We start from the raw sequence: 17,151 nt of genomic DNA, 5'->3' as shown, positions 1-17,151 counted from the left end.
TTTGTTGGACAGAGGGATGCTTTGATCCTGGGAAAGGGTAACGAAGGCCAAGTTGACAAGCACAGGCCAAAATTCCTCACCGGGCAAGAACACACCTTTGAAGTCACAGCACTGAGGCAGACACAATGTATCTCTAACTAACCCAGAGCAAAATAACTACTAAGAGGAAGCCATCAAAAAGAAAAGCGAGCCTAAGCTTATACAATTAGAAACAGGTTTCCGCCTCAATGCACTGTAACGACAGTAATAAAGTATATTCACTACGGCTCAAAAAAGAGATCTGTGTTACGTACTTGCAAGTATCTGTTATGACACTGAATTTGTTCTATGATCAGAAACAATTATGATTTAACAGCATCACAACTTTTTTCGTGGCCACAGTAGTGCTCCAAGAGAAAGAAACCATTTCAATTGCCACAAAGAACAGGATGTCATCCCATTTCCCTTTCTTCCACTGATAACAGATGAGTGTTTCACACACATATTAAAAACAGAACTGGACAGATGAGCATTTACTAATCCGAGCAGTAAAAGCAACATGGACATTTGAGTAGAAGCATATGTAGAAACATTACTGGAAACACAAGTAGAAGTTTACGTGAAACAATGAGACATCATCCCTCTAAAATAAACAGCAGCAAGTATATTTACATATTTGCAGATAATCAAATTACTACAGATATCAATAAAAGCTTGCTTGTATCCTTTAATAGGCTGCAAGAAGTTTAACAACTCACTTAGTACAAATTAGGCCCTGCTAGGAGAAACTTCCTGCGAAACAGCATGACTCATTGAAGGTCCAAAACATCCAGATTTTGCTGCTAAGCCAGGCAGCTCCAATGCCAAGTTTGATTTCTCCAAATTTCAGGCACTTGAGCTTTGAGGACCTCAGCTAGCAGCATCATCACCAAGCTCCTGCTGTAATTACCCCAAGTGATACTCTTTGTTGGCCATATATATGGTGGTGGATACGCTCGCAACTTCAGTATTTCAGCCAACTTCATAAATTCAGATGTTCCAGAAAGTGTATTCATGCATACTTTTTTACCCATAGTGAAAAATCATACAAGCAAAGTTTGCTCGCACTTACAATTTTTAGAATTTGTTTTTTCAACCAAAACTATTAAATGTCTTCTGTGCTTCTAAAAAAATTATTTTAAGTGGTCCACTACAAGTGAACCAGACAGAAATGGACAGAAATAAGGAGCAAGATGATCAAGATGTATCTATAGTTTGTCAACTGTATCACACACTTACCTATTGTAAAATTATAAATTAAAGCAACTTTTTTTTTATTCCTGTGACATTTTAGACTTTTTTTTTAATGTGAATAAAGAAGATCTGTGATATCTTCATAAGGCAATGACATAAAATAACCCTCCCCCCCCCACACACACATGCACACTGGATTATTTCTCAGCCTAGAACACAAATACGTTATGACGAGATAAAAAAAAATATATATATATAAAGCGTTACAAAAGATCATACCAAAAAAGCAGCGAGACTTCTCGGGGGTGAATCCCAGTCGAAGCAACTGTTAACGTAATAGGCAGCATTTATGAGCACCACGACACAACGCTTCATGCGGATAAAGTTTCTTAACAGCAGCTATGAAAAAGATGAAAAAATGGAAATATTTTAAAACAGAAAAAGCTTCACAACAGGGTCATGCTTGCAATATTGCCATTCTTAATTTGGGTAAAGACTGAGGAAATAATGCATTAAGTTCTTTAGCTCATAGATTGAGAATAATATTTTAATATTTTAAAGACTTGGAAAAGAGTGTTTAGTTAGCTAAAAAGGTCATTTATCCTTTGTTGAATTGCATTCTAAACGATAAACGAATTGTCTTCATTTCTGGAACTGGAGATAAATTTTAAAAAGACACTTGCAAAGTTTCAAGAATTACTTTTTTTTATTAAGACTTCAGAATTTTATTTATTAAACAAGCAAGAGGTTTCCTGTTCCATAGTATCTTGAAAATTCTCATCTTTCTTAATAAAAAGATGCTGTAGGACACTAACCCGAAACTATGCCAGAATACTGCTCTAATCACACTAAGATCACCTATATCCATTACATCCATTTTTTCCACCATTTGTAGCAAATTGGTCTTCCATGATGTCTTTTTGATCACCATGTGTTTTACAGTATTTAAAGCAACTTACTGCTTACATTTAGCTCTATAAAGTTGAGATACAAAGGGACTAGGTTTCAATTTTGGAAGAATACTCTTAAATCCTCTAGAACGGCAATAAACTTCAATTCATCCAAATAAATGAACAAAGCAATGAATCATTTACTAGACAGCACACAAAATGTTAGATAGGAAAGACACTTTCAAATTGTCAGAAAATTTGGCTATTTTAGAATGCTGCTTCATCAGTCATCTGTAAAGATTCCTTTACTTAGTTTAAGTGGTCTTGGGCTGGGATATTCTGTGCAAGCTGATATCAAAAAAACAAAAGTGGGTATTTAAAGTTTACCACTCTTGCCATCTGCAAGAAAGCACAATGCCATTTTCTATTATGCAAGTGGGGAAAAGAATGAATCTTGAATAAAAGGCCTTCTTGTTTCTTGGTTGGATTATGGATGAAAAATGCAGCTCTAGTAGCTGCTTTACTTGCAACAGCGAAGAAAGGAACACTCTGCGTTTTGAATTCTTTTTAATGAAATAAATCGGACAATGTACATAAAATTCATCCAGCATATAATTTAAATTATGCTCACGTTTAACGGTTCATTACTACTTCTATAAGGGTGCTGCAAAACATGAAAAAGTTTTAAGATTTCTGCCTTTCTACTGCAAACAACAAAAATCCTGTTCCCAGAGTCCAATCAAAAGCCCAGTTCTCCCCAGATAAAACACCTCACTCATGGTATGTAATCAAATTTAAGGAGAGAAAAAGATGAGATGTGTGTTTAAACAGTTTTTACCAAACTATCAGAACTCTCAGTGGCAAAAATACCTGGGGGAAGAGAAAAAAAAGGTGTGCTGTGGGGGGGCACAGACTTCCTACGCAGGTGGCTCTTGAAGAATAAACAAACTGTTTCAGTTTTTTTTTCCACCTGAGTCTCAAACCTTGCTCAACTTATTTAAAATTTGGCTAGAAGAATGCTGAGAGCCTCTCCACCCTTGAAAAAAAGGGAGATCTTTCAGGTGAAGGTTAACAGCAAAAATTTATGCAAGACTTAGTTTACATGCACCTGTGCTATAATCTGATATGTGTGGAACCCAATGGTTTCAACTGCGTTCTTATTCACATATTTCACGGAAATCAAGCTGCAATTTGTAAAGAGGAGATAGAATAAACCCCCGTATTTTGTTTCTGTCTTTTCCTATGTATCATGCATTTTTTTTAAACAGGTGATGGAAATGTTATTCTTTACCTCTAGCAGTCTGATATGAGATATTTAGATGTGCACGCTTAATATTAAGGCTTTCCAAAAGGATTAGTGTTTCCTTGCTCTTTACCTGTTTAGACAGTCTGTTTTCCTCTTCAATGTACTTCTGCTCTTTGGGCATTAAGGTTCGTATGCTGGCTTTCACCTATGCATTAAAACGTATGTCAGTATTTCAGGCTCGCTTGTTAGTAAGTAACACCACGCTATTCAATTTGCGAAAATTAGGAAGTTTCCAAGTCGCGGCTGCCAAGCCGACGAGGTTTCAGCATATACACGGGCAGGAGCTGCTATTTCTTACATTAGCAGCAATAGCCGCGGCGGCAGCAGCAACAAAAAGAGCGGGTGTGCCAGGCAGCGGCAGGCAGTATTCTGCAGCGTACGTCAAGGTTTAGAGAAAATGAGGAATGACAGAAATTCTCTACAAATCAGGAACAAAAGCTTTCACGAAACCAAACTCTTTAGCGGTACAAAAAAGCCAAAGTTAAGACTTACAGCATTAAAAATCACATCTATTTCAAGATAGATGACCCCCTTTGTTGGCCCTGTCAGCTGCTTGTTTTTCAAGACGTAGGCTTTCTGTTCACCATTTTGAATCTGCAGGAAAAGGACATGACAGCCGTCTGTCTGGCGGTCTCCGCTGAATACCCCCCGCCGACCTCCGACCCCCGGCTGCCGGAGCTGACAGCGGACCCAAAACAACTGTGGCAAGCCTGACAAGTACCTGTTCATTACCAGGGCCCGGTCTGTCAGGAAAAATTAACTATCATGGGATTCAACATGGCCGCGAATTGAGGATGTTAAAAATTTTAGTGTTCTTATTACAGACCTTGGTGGAGAAGTGACAGACACGGAGCTGCGATTTTTTTTTTCCCCCCTTTTAAATCCCCCCTCCTTCAGCAAGGAAAATACAGAGCAGCAGCGTGGCAGGTGAAAGCAACTTACAGACAGCAGCGGTATAGCAACTTTGCCTAGGAAGTCGGCGCTGCGATCGCGGTCTTCATCATAAACTGTCACTTCAAGAACCGAGTGGATGTCTTTAATATTGCTACAAAGGAAAAGGTATGCACAGAAGAGAGGAGGGAGAAAAAAGGAAAGAAAAAAAAAAAGGAGCATCACCTATACAGGCAGTTATCAAGGACAAAAGCATATAAGGTTAGCAAAAACAGATACCCATGTGCTTTTCCCAACCAGAACAGAGAACAGGAGTAAATAAAACGACCCTCAGCACAACCAAACGCTTTCTAAGCGACAGAGCACCTGCTCTGCCCGCGACGCTTTGCCAGCAGAAGTTTTTAGGAGGACGATTCTTTAAATCCCCTCCCTGGCGCGGGTGCTGCGCCTGCTGCGAGGAGCGCCGGCCCAGAGGAGCACCGGGGATTTACGGAGGCAAGCAGCAGGGCTGAGAGCCATCACCGAGCATCCCTCAAACGCTGCCATCCTCGCGGTAATTCTTACCGCAGATCAAGGGATATCTGGACATCTATAAATGAAAATAATTTACGAGCTACTTGAGGCACATCCTTGGACTGAGGATGAGCTCTCTGATTTCAAAATCCTGATCTAATGCAAAATATACAGCAGCCACACTACAAGAAATTGGGAACAAGCAGTAAGAAATGATGTATTTTTCAGCTGTTACTGCTTTTCACCTACACGCTATTAAACACTCCACCACTTTGCAAAACAACTGTCACACTGCAAACTAACAAGTGAAAAATCCATCTTTCTCATTCAGAGAAAAGAAACAAAATTGTTTGAGAGTACTCATATTTGATCATATTGCTAATGCAAAAAACACAAATTGACAGTTCAACTTGAGTAAAACACGTATTTCTAGATGAAACTGCATTTCAAGCCCAGAATTAATGATCAAATTTCAGGATAAGGAAAATAGTCAATGCAAACATATGTATTAGAGGGGGAAAAAAACCCTCTCCTTGAAGGTCTTTCCAAGTTTTTCTGTTTGATTGCCTATTAGTCTTTTGTCCTCTACAAAAACATGCAATTCCTTATGCAGAGAACACTGGCGAGCAGGGGAGCTTATAGTTACTGGCTCTCTTAGTAGATAATTAAAAATACATTAATGAAGAATTTGGTGTGCTTTTGCAGGTACATAAATGAAAACTCTGTTAACATGCTAATGAGAAGTACAGTTGTTGTGGGATTCTTCTTTTGTTCTGAATTCATTCCTGAGAGACCACTGCGGTGTAAGGAAAGCTATGCTGTACACATCCTGTTAGACAGATGCCAAACACGTGACTGATAAATTTAGAGGAAAAAAATACAAAAATTAAAATCAGACACTGTTTTGAGATCAAGAGCAGAGCATAATATTCTCATTTATGACAGGCTAAAATATACACAAAGCTAAAACTTCTGCTGGTTTTACTGTGGACCGTTAGCTGATTTTAGCAGCAGGGAAACCTGCAGCTGATCAGTTTTCTACTTGTTCATGTCATACTGCAATCAGACAGAAAAAGAGACATGCAAAAAAGAAACAAAAGGAACATTTTATTTGTAGGAAGACTTTTCTGGCTATTTTGTCAGAGTCTTTTACTGTCTTCAGAAAAACAACTGCGTCACTTCCCAATAAACTGAATGCTTAAGTCTGCTTTTTATCCAATAGCAGTATTGCACTATTATCACACTGGATAGTATTGTGAGAAGTGCAGTTGGCAAATGAAAGGACAATGTGCAAAACACAAAGGAAGAGAATCCATAAAAATATAACAGCATTTAATTTTTTTCTTTTTATATTTAGCTAATGCTCATTAAAATTAATAATCACATTATAATGAAGTTCATAACCTCACGATACGTTTTTCCCCACAAAAAAGACTTCAAGACCAAATCCACTGTAATGAGCTCTCAAAACTCTCGCTGAAGCTCTCTTTTGGAATGCCCAGCACTTCCCATTTCCAGTCTCCAGAAACACACGTTGTTTTTCTTTTCTTTAAATCTTTTAAAATGGTACCTTTTCTCTCTTTTTTTTTTTTTAATTTAAACCTCCCAAAGCATTCAGCTATTTGATTTAGAAATATTAGTATGTCACTGCAATACTACTTTTGAATTAGCAGTAGTATGATTTGCACACATATCCTCTTCAAAAAAAAAAAAGAAAGAAAGAAAGAAAAAATAAAAAAGCACTCCACAAAACCCAAACACCTACAATGTGAAGATTTTGTTCCATTCAGGATTGAGGTTCTTGTAGACAGTATGTGTCAGCAGTCTGTCATTGTTCAATTCAACTACACAAAATGGATCACTTTTACCTGCAAAGACAGAATTCGGAATAAAATGTGTGAACTGACAAAAGGCAACATGAGCAAGCTTTAAATCAAAATTAGATTTTTCTTCTTCCAAGCTACATTGTAATTCACACAATGTCCAATAAATAAATGAATAAAGAAACATGTAGGAAGGTATGTAGGAAGCACATTATTCCACATTTGTAAAAACATCACACCTATAATACTTAACTAAAGATTATCCCTACACATTTTATGCTGTACAAAATCTCTCCCCCCCAAATCAAAAAGCCTTAAAGACACTCTATACCTCACAGAATCATATAAAAGCCTAAGACAAGAGAAAATGGAAAAGTACAATTAAACAATAAGACAATTTCAGCTGGAAAGACGGGCTGCGGTCCCAGCACAGCAGAAGCTCAAATATAGTTGAGATCTCTATCCGTTGCAGCACAAAAAAGTGGCTTGGCATATATTTACAAGAAGGTCCCTCAGATTGAAAGTCACAAGAGGAGAAAGCATGAAGATGCTGCTCTGGAAATCTAATATATAGATAATCGAAGTTGTATCCCTAGACTACAGACGGAAATTTGTTTGGTTTTCTGTCTAAAGAATAAGGAAAAGAAGTGGGGGCGAGTCCCCAAACATGAAATAAATAGCTTATATCTAATAATAAAAGATGAACAGTGCACAGACACCAGCCAAAGGGAAAGCAAGTGAAACCATGTAGACAAGAAGTTGAGGGATAAGATTGAAAAGTTACATTCAGATGTTTCTTAGATATCCACAAGGCCAAGGTTTGTGGTTGGAAAGCAGAAGAAAGGAAGCAGATGTGCAAGTCTCTTGCATAACATTTTATATGAGTAAACAGAGAAGTGAAGGCATAAAGGACAAGACTCTATGAAACCCTAAAATCTACTGAAAGGAGAAAAAAGGTGTCGTGAGGAAGACCTGAGGAACAGCTATGAAGGGTGGAGCAGGTAGAAAGACAAGGGGAATGATGGGAAGACATTTACAAAAGTCAATGAAGAGAAAAATACGCAGTCTGGAGTAAATTATGAAATTGTTATTTCAAATTAGGACACTAATGACAACGATAATTGTTGGGGAGCACAGAGAGACGATGACCCTCCTTTCAACTATTCTGATTTCTACTGACAATTGTAAAGCATGACCTGATGCTGCATCAGTCATTTTGTATCCTACCTATTAGCAAACCAAAACTGATAGACAAACAGGTACCTGGCAGGTAAATTTAAACAACGATGATTCTCCTAGCCTGTCTGCCTTTCATGCCTGCTTACACCTCTGTCTTTGGCACAGAATAAAAGTGTACGTATTATTTTCATTTAAGGCTGCAAATATATTAGTACAAAGCTGTGAAATAAACTGCTACTCTCAGAACCCAAGGGAACTTTGAAGAAAGGTTGCAGCTGAACTCCATACTACAGAGCGGCTCCTCCTCGTCTCTGGACTTTCTCTGGACAGCAAAGTGTTTGAATGTTACTGAGTACACTAAGCAATTGTATTTCACAATGTCTTCATTTCTGCTGTAATGCTATGTCACACATTTTAAGAAGCCATAAATTCAGTAGCTCAATGGGGCTACATTAATGATATTAGAAAGGCATGTAATTTGTATCATACCTTATACAAACGACAATGAAATCAATATTTAGACAAAGCCACCAGGGGTCACGTCTTCTGAACTGCAATATTGATTCAAACTACATCAGAGGTTAATGTGAATATTATTAACTTTAATGATAAAGAATAATTGTTTTAAACACATTGTGAATTACAGTCAGTAGATGTTTGCCTTCTCTAGAAAACTGCATACAGCTGAATCATTTCTATTAAACTTGAAAAGAATTAATCAGTCACCAAAGATAGCTATATCATGAATCTCAATGTTTTCCTACTTCACAGTAAGTCTAGAAGGTTGTAAGAAATTATAATAATTCATGTTTATTCAGGTTTCCTAGGTTTCAGGATTTGAAAAGAAAACACGATAGATACAATTATGGGGTAGAAGTGATATAGAAGGTGAGCTAGGTCATATTATTTTACAGCCTTTTTCTTTTCTTTTTTTTTTTAAACAGTATCTTCAGCCATATTTGCATGTGATTGTACAATGTGATTTGTGCTTACTAGTTGTATACAGACACAAAGATTTAGACACTGCAGTGTCTAAATGCCTTTTCTGTAAAAAACGGGAAAGTATTTGATAAGCTGTTTTCAGTATCAGTTGACATGCACTTTTTCAATGACTCATCTTAAAATTTTATACAGATATCCAACCAGTTAACAAATTAAGTGTATCATTAATCCCAAAGGTCCTTGATCAAACCAAGGACAAATCACTTTCAGAAAGATTCCCTTCTCTCATACTCAACATTTCAACTCTTTGCTCTCACTCCAAAAAACAAGTCGAAAACAATTCAAGATTCATGTTGACAAAAGGAAATATTGTGAAAATACACAAGGAGAGGCCCAAATATTGTGCTTCATAAGCATGCGCTTCCCCACTACATACATCTCTGCTAAGGAATACTGCTTTTACCATTTGAGTAGGCTACAAACTTTGCATCTGGCCATCTCCTCACTATCCTCTACAGGTGCTTTCTCCAGTGCTAAAACACTCATAATTAAACTGCATATCTGAAAGACAAAATGCCTCAGCTACATGCTCAGGGCTGTACTACCCTATTCAGCATTTGCTCGACCCAGTGGCTCACAGCCTAAAGGTCCCTTCCTTTTGAACCTGCATGAGTGATTTAGCATCATGAGGCTGGGGCCGGTGAACCCCTTCTTACTGCGTTCTGCCAGAGAGTGGAAAAATCGTACCTCCTACAAATACAGCATCACCTCCAAACATACTGTATGTGCAAACGTTATTTGAAGCTGGGTATCAAGCTAAATAAGTAACCCAAATACAGGAGCCAGAAAGACAGTATCAGAGCAATGTACAAGTATTTGGTGAAACTCTAATCCATTTGTCATCTTTCAATTTCTCATTATTTGGAATAATAACTATAGTTTTAACGCTCTCTGACAGCCATCACCTGCACACTGTGAGAGTATTTAAAGCAATGAGACCACTTCTGATGAAAGCCTGAAGGCAGCACCAAAATATTCAAAGTGTCTTAGATCTCCTTAGTCTCTAGCAGGATCAAGGAAATCTACAAACTTACCTTTTAACATATATCCATTACTATGCTATTCAAAACCAATATCTTAAAGTATAACACGTTCTAATCAAGCCAACCTCAGACAACTTCTGCCTAGTTACAACTGGCATTTTCAAAAAAAGATAAATTCTTTCACTCATTTTTATATTAAAGAACTATGCTTGCTCATAAATGTATGTGATGTCCATCTCAGAATTCAAAAAATATATTTAAAACTTTTCCATTAAAATTGCCCTGCCTAAGCTCAATTATATTGGTCTAAACTACATTGTCATCAGAAGTATGCCAGTCCCTGCAGACTACATGGATGCTGCCACACATATCACTTACTGAAAGAAATTCTACCGAAGTCCATGCACCTACTGTGGTTGCTCTAACTGCCTCCTCTCTCTGAGCCTTTTCTAGGCCTCCCAACTTCTCATCCGACAACTCAGAGGTGCTTAGCCTCTCTATTGACGAGCCAGACTGACAAATTTAATCGCCCTGACTTTGTCCCTAACTGTGCGCTCAGTGCTGTACAAGAACTGAGAAGACAACCACCCGCTTGAGGAATTCACACATTATCAGCATGTTCCAAGCACCACTGAAATCAGCACTTACAATTATGAGTAATCCCATGACCTCAGTGGGACTAATCAGACTACTAACTATTACACCTAGCACTGTTTGAAGGAATTTATAAGCCAAGTAGGCAATAAAACTGGTGAAGTACACCTTCCCTCTGACTGAAATCAGACCTGCCGTAAACCTCAATGAGAAGTAAAACAAATCTCATTAATCCATCCTGTTGCTCTAATGTCTCATGCTTTTTAGATTCTACTTGTATAACCCTAACGGCTCCTGAAAGGACAGAAATAAAGAGCTAGTTTAAATAATACTTATGATAATCTGGAAGAGAAATAAGCTTCTCTTTTGACTGATTCCTCTCGCCCTTTTTAACCATTATTCATGACAAAGCCGAACTGTCTCAGAACATTATCAGGTATTGTACCTTGTAATATAAGCTCCCATTAAAAAAAAAAAAAAAAAAAAAAAAAAAAAGAAAGAAAAAGAAAAACTATATATCTGTTGAAATGTTCCATTTTATTCATTATGCCACCTCTTTAATCTAATTTAATATATATCCTTGTTTGTGTTATATTGTACTTTATTTCCTCTCTAGGCAGTCAGCAAGACGGGAGTGCAAACTTGGATTACTTTAGTTAGATCCAACTAAATTACTTCATTTAGATCAGCACTATGTACCTCACATGGCACAATATACACACATTAATGAAAGCATTAGACTTCCACTTGTCACTTTAAAACCATCAGAACTGGCTCTCTGCTGAAGAGACTAACCAGGAACTACAGAGATCTTATTTGTTGTCTGCTTCAACACTCTTGAAGTCCTCCACTGTCCAAGAAGTCCTTCACAAAAGAAAAATTTCTGGAGCTCAGAAGTTTGACCACTGGTGTAAGTTTTAGCTTCTGTAAGGTATACCATAAACAACCAAAAAACCAACATTCCTCCCCCCCAAAAAAATGTGCTAAACTAGTGACAATTTTGAATTGTTTTTCAAACTATTTAGAAAACCCAAAAGACAATTAAACTCCAACTGCCACCCAGTTTTAGCTTCTCGAACAGCTATAGTAACACATTTTGCTATGTTTTACATCTGGAAAAGTTTGGAAAAGGACCCTTGATCAGCTGGTTCACTATGCTGAAACTCATTAGTAAGTTGCTCAGTTTAGTAGCTTGTGACTCTTCAAGTACTGATGTCCTAGTCCTGGTAGAAATCTACATGACACACCGATCTCAGAGCCACATGTCACTGGAGTCCATTTCAACCCATCTTCCAGGCTAGATGTGGGCTAGCTTCTGTCCAGAATGCCAATTCTAGTTGGCAACAGAAACACCAAAAGTTTCACTTTATGTCAAATTCAATTCCTAAAATTTCCTTTTTTCATGAAAATTTCCACGGCATTTGACTGATTCAGATACTAGTACCTTTGTATACCTACACATACAGATTTCATCTGACTGTTGGAATTGTTGAATTGCAAAATTACTTTTTGCTGCTGGTCAAGTTAAATGGTCATGTACTTCAATACTCCCTTCCATCAAATTCTAACCCAATACGGTGAATTTGTCAGAGAACACATACTTGATTCTTAGTATATTGTCTTCCCAGCAAAAATTTTTTTGTTTCACTTCTCCCAAACAAGGACATTAATTCAACATAATTGCACTTCTGCACTCACTTTCTATTTACAAGCAAATGGGAATTTTCCTTGGTAAAAGCCTACCATAGCTTAAATTTAAATTTCTTGCTCACTGTATTCTGTGTAAGTATTCTGATGTCTTTTGTTCTCAAACACTATTAAGCATATGCACATCTCCAGAAAAATGCCTATCAGCTGTATAATATTATCCAGTTAATAGGTTAAAAGAGGAGACTTGAATAAACATATATACAGAAACATACACATTTTATGCAGCAAGATGATTCCCTGTGCTGCACTGGAAAAAAAAAACTGTAAATAATTATTAGCATCATGCTTTATTGTTTTCGATCTTTGTTTGAAAATCCAGTTTGTCAGAGAGAGAATAAAACAAAAACAAAAAGAGCATCAGTCATCCTCCAAGGGCTCTTATTTTCTTCATCAGAGCTGCCATGGACTCTTACAAGAAACAACCACATTCACTATTGTTCTTCAGATCAGATCCAAGCCGATAAGCATATGGTTGAACCACCTGTGCTCTAAAAAACCTCCTGTAATTCATGAGGATCAACACTTGCAAGGGAAGACTAATAGCATAGGGCTAGCTCCCCAGGAGAGGAGGAGATACTTCTGCAGTGGCTATAAAAAGTGCTCATTGATTCAGTGTATGCCCATACACACAAATCATTTCCTTACGTTGTTTCTCCAGCAGTTTTCTCGACGAAAGGAACCCTATGGCAGGCTAAATCTAGACTGTCCCTTAACATTTACCTGCTCCTGGTCTGCTCATAGAGTTATATGAACTGACAGAAATCCAACTGCAGACTTTGCTGGATTGTGAACTGATTTTAAGCTGATCGTCAGCTCTACTCCAAACAAAACATTACACAGATTTTTGCATTACTCAAATTACACCTCAAAACTGAACTACAGTCAGAAAGACTGATAAAACTTTTTGGATAGTTTAAAAATTTAATAGAAGAATTCAATTCCACTTCTAGTTTGTGAAATCAGTTTCATAAAGTCACGACTTCAAAGTTCAACCTGGTTATGAAGGCTGCAATATTGTTTGAATATTTCATAGGTTATTAAGATTCTGCCTGACTGCTGCCCGTTCCTGTGCATTATGGAGCTAACTCCCCACAGCCAAAAAATGCCTTTATTTGGCGGGGGGAAGACAAGACAGCCAGTTCATGACTCTGGGGGGCAGTGCCACTCATGCAGACACTAATGTCACTAGCGTTGTTCCGAGCTCGCTGCCAGCCAGCTGCCTGCGACAGCGCAGGCAGGGTGACCTTTGGCCACAAGGAGGAATGGCTCAATAGCATGAGAAGCCGCCTTATCTAATGGATTAAGCACAGGAGCCAAGCCAAATGCCAGCTTTGACAAGGACTTGCTCCGTGGGCCTTCGCCAAGCCAGTTAACCTCTCCTACTCCTCCATCTAGAAGATGGAAATGGTAATTCCTCTTCTAACAGTGTTGTTGCAAGTCGCAACAACAAGTCGCAATGGTTTAATTTCATGAACGTTCAAGGTATCTTATCAGGCGATCCAGGGCAAAAATTATGTTCGACTCACTTCTGTAGAAAATATATAGGAAAAAAACATACAAGTTGTTAAACACAAATCATTTAGTTAGATCCATAATTCTGGCTGTGGCAGTTAATCAAAAACGGTTTTTAAAACCCGGTTTTGCCATCAGTAATTTAAAACCACAGTTTTCTTTCAAAGAAGTGTAAGTTTTTGAAAAAACAATTACATACCAGACTGATGTCTTCAGGTACCTACACAGATAGGATCAAGTGAGATTTTTATCCACTGTAAAATACTGCCCACCTACTAGATTTGGTTATTTTGTGAAGATAATTCAACTGTATATTGAAATTTGCTTGCACTAATGAACAGCGCAAATTACCTTTAGAGTCATATTTCTAAAGGGCTCTAAATTGCTTCAACTTTACATGCATAGATGTCTAAAACTTTCTGAATTTAACATTTGTTTACATCACTGACACTTGATAACATCTGAGGAACAACTTCACAGACTTTTTACAAATGTGGTATTAGGTTATCTTAGTAGAACAGATTATGAAAAAAATCACAAAGTCTGCACGCTTAGTCATCTTGTTATCTTCACCCTACTTTCAACCCCTTTAATCAAAATTTTAACACGGAATTTCCTTAGAACAGAGGCTGAATTCCACATTTAAAACTCACAAAGAAAAAAAAATCTCTCTCATTTTCTGTATTTAGTTTCTGCCCTTAAGAGGAGGAGACCAGGACGAAACCTGAAATGCTTTTGATTGTAAATCTACAGATCACTGAGCTCTGTAAGAAAACCTGCCTTATACTCCAGGCTCTGAAATCTCAGTACCCCCCAAAACACAGACAACTGGTTAATAATGAAGTCAGAAATACAAATAAACCTGCTTCTAATGAAGGCTGGAGACACAGTAATCAAAGTGTTAAAAATTCATTTCATGCATATCTCATTTGCCTCTCGGCTGATATTTATCATGTACTTCTGTGAGAAAGTAGAGGCCTAAGATGCTCCAGATAAATGTCTCAATTAATTGTACAGAGGTAGCCCTCTTTGAGCTGAACCAGAGCTGTGAGCTCTTTATTAAAAGCACTATTCTGTAGCCTGTAACCTTGTTCCTTGACTCCTCTCTAGTTTCCAATTTAAACAAGTCCCCATGCGGCCCGCTCTAAAGGGCTTTGTCTCCCTATCATTGTTCGGAGCGCCGAGGCATCCTGGAAGTGTGAAATCAGACCTCATGAGCTGAACGGTTCCCCAGGGAACGCCGGACCGCGCAGAAGGTCAAAGTCATGGGCCGGACCATCTGAAAGCGCCTGATCGCCGGTCTGTGACACAGCAAGTGGGTGGGGGGGAGTGGGAGAAAGGAGCAAGGGGACTAGAATTGAACACATCTTAATTAAAGCCCACGGACAGCAAAACAAACTCTTTTCTAGGCAGGCTGCTTAGATTTTGCTCTACTAATGAATCTGAGTTGCTAACTATCATTCTTCAAAATAACAGAACTTTCACTGAAGTTGGTAGAAACCTGTAATATCTTTTCTCATCGTGCTTTCTTCCTTCAATAACCTGCCATCAGTAAGGTGACAAGTTTTTTTTGTTCCTTTGTTTGTTTGTTTGTTTTGGGAAAAGATGAATGTGTCTACAGCAATAAGGGAGGCACAATCATTACCTGTTAAAACAGCAGGCTTCTACCCCGCCCCTCCTATATGCAGCTTTTCTCCAGAAAGAATTCATTTTTACCTGACTATTGCTTTCACTGGCACTATTTTGTTTGTGAAAGGTTTATTGCTTTCCAGAACTCATAGGGGGGAGGTAAACAGAGTATGTATTAATTTGAGAGGTCAACTGACACGACGAATCCACTATACTTTACGTTCTACTACCCAGCTAGAATATTTCTTCATTTAAAGTTTCACTGTAGCATATATGCTACAACGTCAGTGCTTTGCTAAGAGCTGAAGTCTTCAGGAAGACTGTACGTCTTCCAGGGGAACCACAAGCAAGTGGAAGAGAAATGGAGCAAAGTGAAAATAGAACTTCTTTCAACAACAGTTTTATGTGAAAAACAACATTGCACTGAATAGTTAAAACACAATAGAAGATTTAAATGAAAATTTCTTCTCAGGAAAAAAAGGAAAAGTAAACAGCACACTCAGTATTCCTTCCATTCATTCATTCCACTTCTTAGATTATAATTTCAAATAAAATGAAATATACTTATTTTTCCAGGAAACGACTTTTGGTGTGATCACAATCTGCAAAAGAATGTAATTTTGTACTGCTGAAAGCCCTAAAATTATTTTTGATTGATGACAAGAATTGTATGTTGGAGGGATGTTGTTATTTCAGGGGAAACATCCTTATAAACTAGCTAGTTCTTTTAAAAGCCCCAGGCCTGAAAGATGCCCCTTCTTCCAGGTCTCCCTGAAACCCAGGCTAAACTCCAAGCACCTGCTGGAAAAGCTAGTTTCCAGTTCTTCAATGGCTACCCCTTTTGTAGATATCCTTACAAGCAGGCTGAACAAAGAGTTTTATTTTGCTTTTCTTCCCCAAATATTTTTCATTTTTCAAGCCTGGTTACTGTGCACTTCAACAGCACCCAGGTTTCGCAGCAGTAGTGCCCACTTTCCCAGGCCGTGCAAACCTGCCCACAGCTCTCTGAAATATTATTTCAACGCACGTGTATGTGTGGGAGTTGCAAACTGAGGCCTTAACCATCACCGTTAATCTCTCCTCCCTTTTCCCCCCCCTCCTCTTTTTTTTTTTTTTTTTTTTAAATCTGTATTAACCTTAACGATTTGAAGTGCACTGTCCAACTCTGGGCTACTGAGACTGAAGAAAACACTACCCTCAACTATCAACAGTTTATTAGGGGCTTAACTGAAGTGACCTACTGTAGCAGTATTCAGCTGAACAAGGCTACGGGCTTTCTGCGGGAAGGAGAAGAATTGAGGGTTTCATTAAAAAGTAATTTGTGCTTTTTACTCTTTCATTCAACAGGCGTCTCAATTGCTTTTTATTCACACAGTGTTAATACAGTGTTACAATGCTTCTCAATGAACGTATGGTAACAAAGGAAAAATTTTACTTCTTGAAAGGAAAAAAAAGTCTTTGCAACTGTAGTAAGATTGATGACTACTAAAAAGATTATAGAAATCTTTTGCCGCTTATGCTTAATGACGGAATATTATGGATTTTTTAAAATCCATTCAGCCCAAACTAAAAAATTTTGATTTATCACTTCATATGAAAAAACGCCTGGAAGTGAAATGGGATGGGCTCAACAGACAGGAAACAGAGCAAATCACACAAGTACCATACAGGTGTTTCAGCTGCTTTTCCAACTCAGGGGAGGGCAAAAAATTAACTCTGAAAAAATGATATATCAAGAAGAACAAGCTGGTCCTTAGATTTTGCTCACCTAAGCAATCCTTAATCACGTAAGTTACATCACCGATGACAGTACTCTCCACTCATACTAATAAGTATTACTCATCTGAATAAATGTAGAGGATGAAGATTTATATAATCTTCAAAAATGTGCTTTATTGGCAGGATTA

General features: G+C 37.9%; 1 protein-coding gene across 1 annotated transcript in view; it reads right to left on the bottom strand.

The window, feature by feature from the left end:
• Nucleotides 1-17,151, bottom strand: part of MCTP1 (multiple C2 and transmembrane domain containing 1) — a 270,331-nt gene that overhangs the window by 92,182 nt on the left and 160,998 nt on the right. The window contains exons 10-14 of the mRNA XM_062599028.1: nucleotides 6,578-6,680; nucleotides 4,351-4,453; nucleotides 3,901-4,002; nucleotides 3,479-3,553; nucleotides 1,492-1,611 (exon numbers count right to left, since the gene is read on the bottom strand). Coding sequence (XP_062455012.1) covers nucleotides 1,492-1,611; nucleotides 3,479-3,553; nucleotides 3,901-4,002; nucleotides 4,351-4,453; nucleotides 6,578-6,680 — 503 coding nt within the window. The remainder of the gene's footprint in view (nucleotides 1-1,491; nucleotides 1,612-3,478; nucleotides 3,554-3,900; nucleotides 4,003-4,350; nucleotides 4,454-6,577; nucleotides 6,681-17,151) is intronic.

Source organism: Rhea pennata, chromosome Z (assembly GCF_028389875.1).
Source record: "Rhea pennata isolate bPtePen1 chromosome Z, bPtePen1.pri, whole genome shotgun sequence".
NCBI lineage: Eukaryota > Metazoa > Chordata > Aves > Rheiformes > Rheidae > Rhea > Rhea pennata.
Note: the sequence above shows the minus strand (reverse complement) of the source record. Positions and strands in the feature narration are given on the sequence as shown.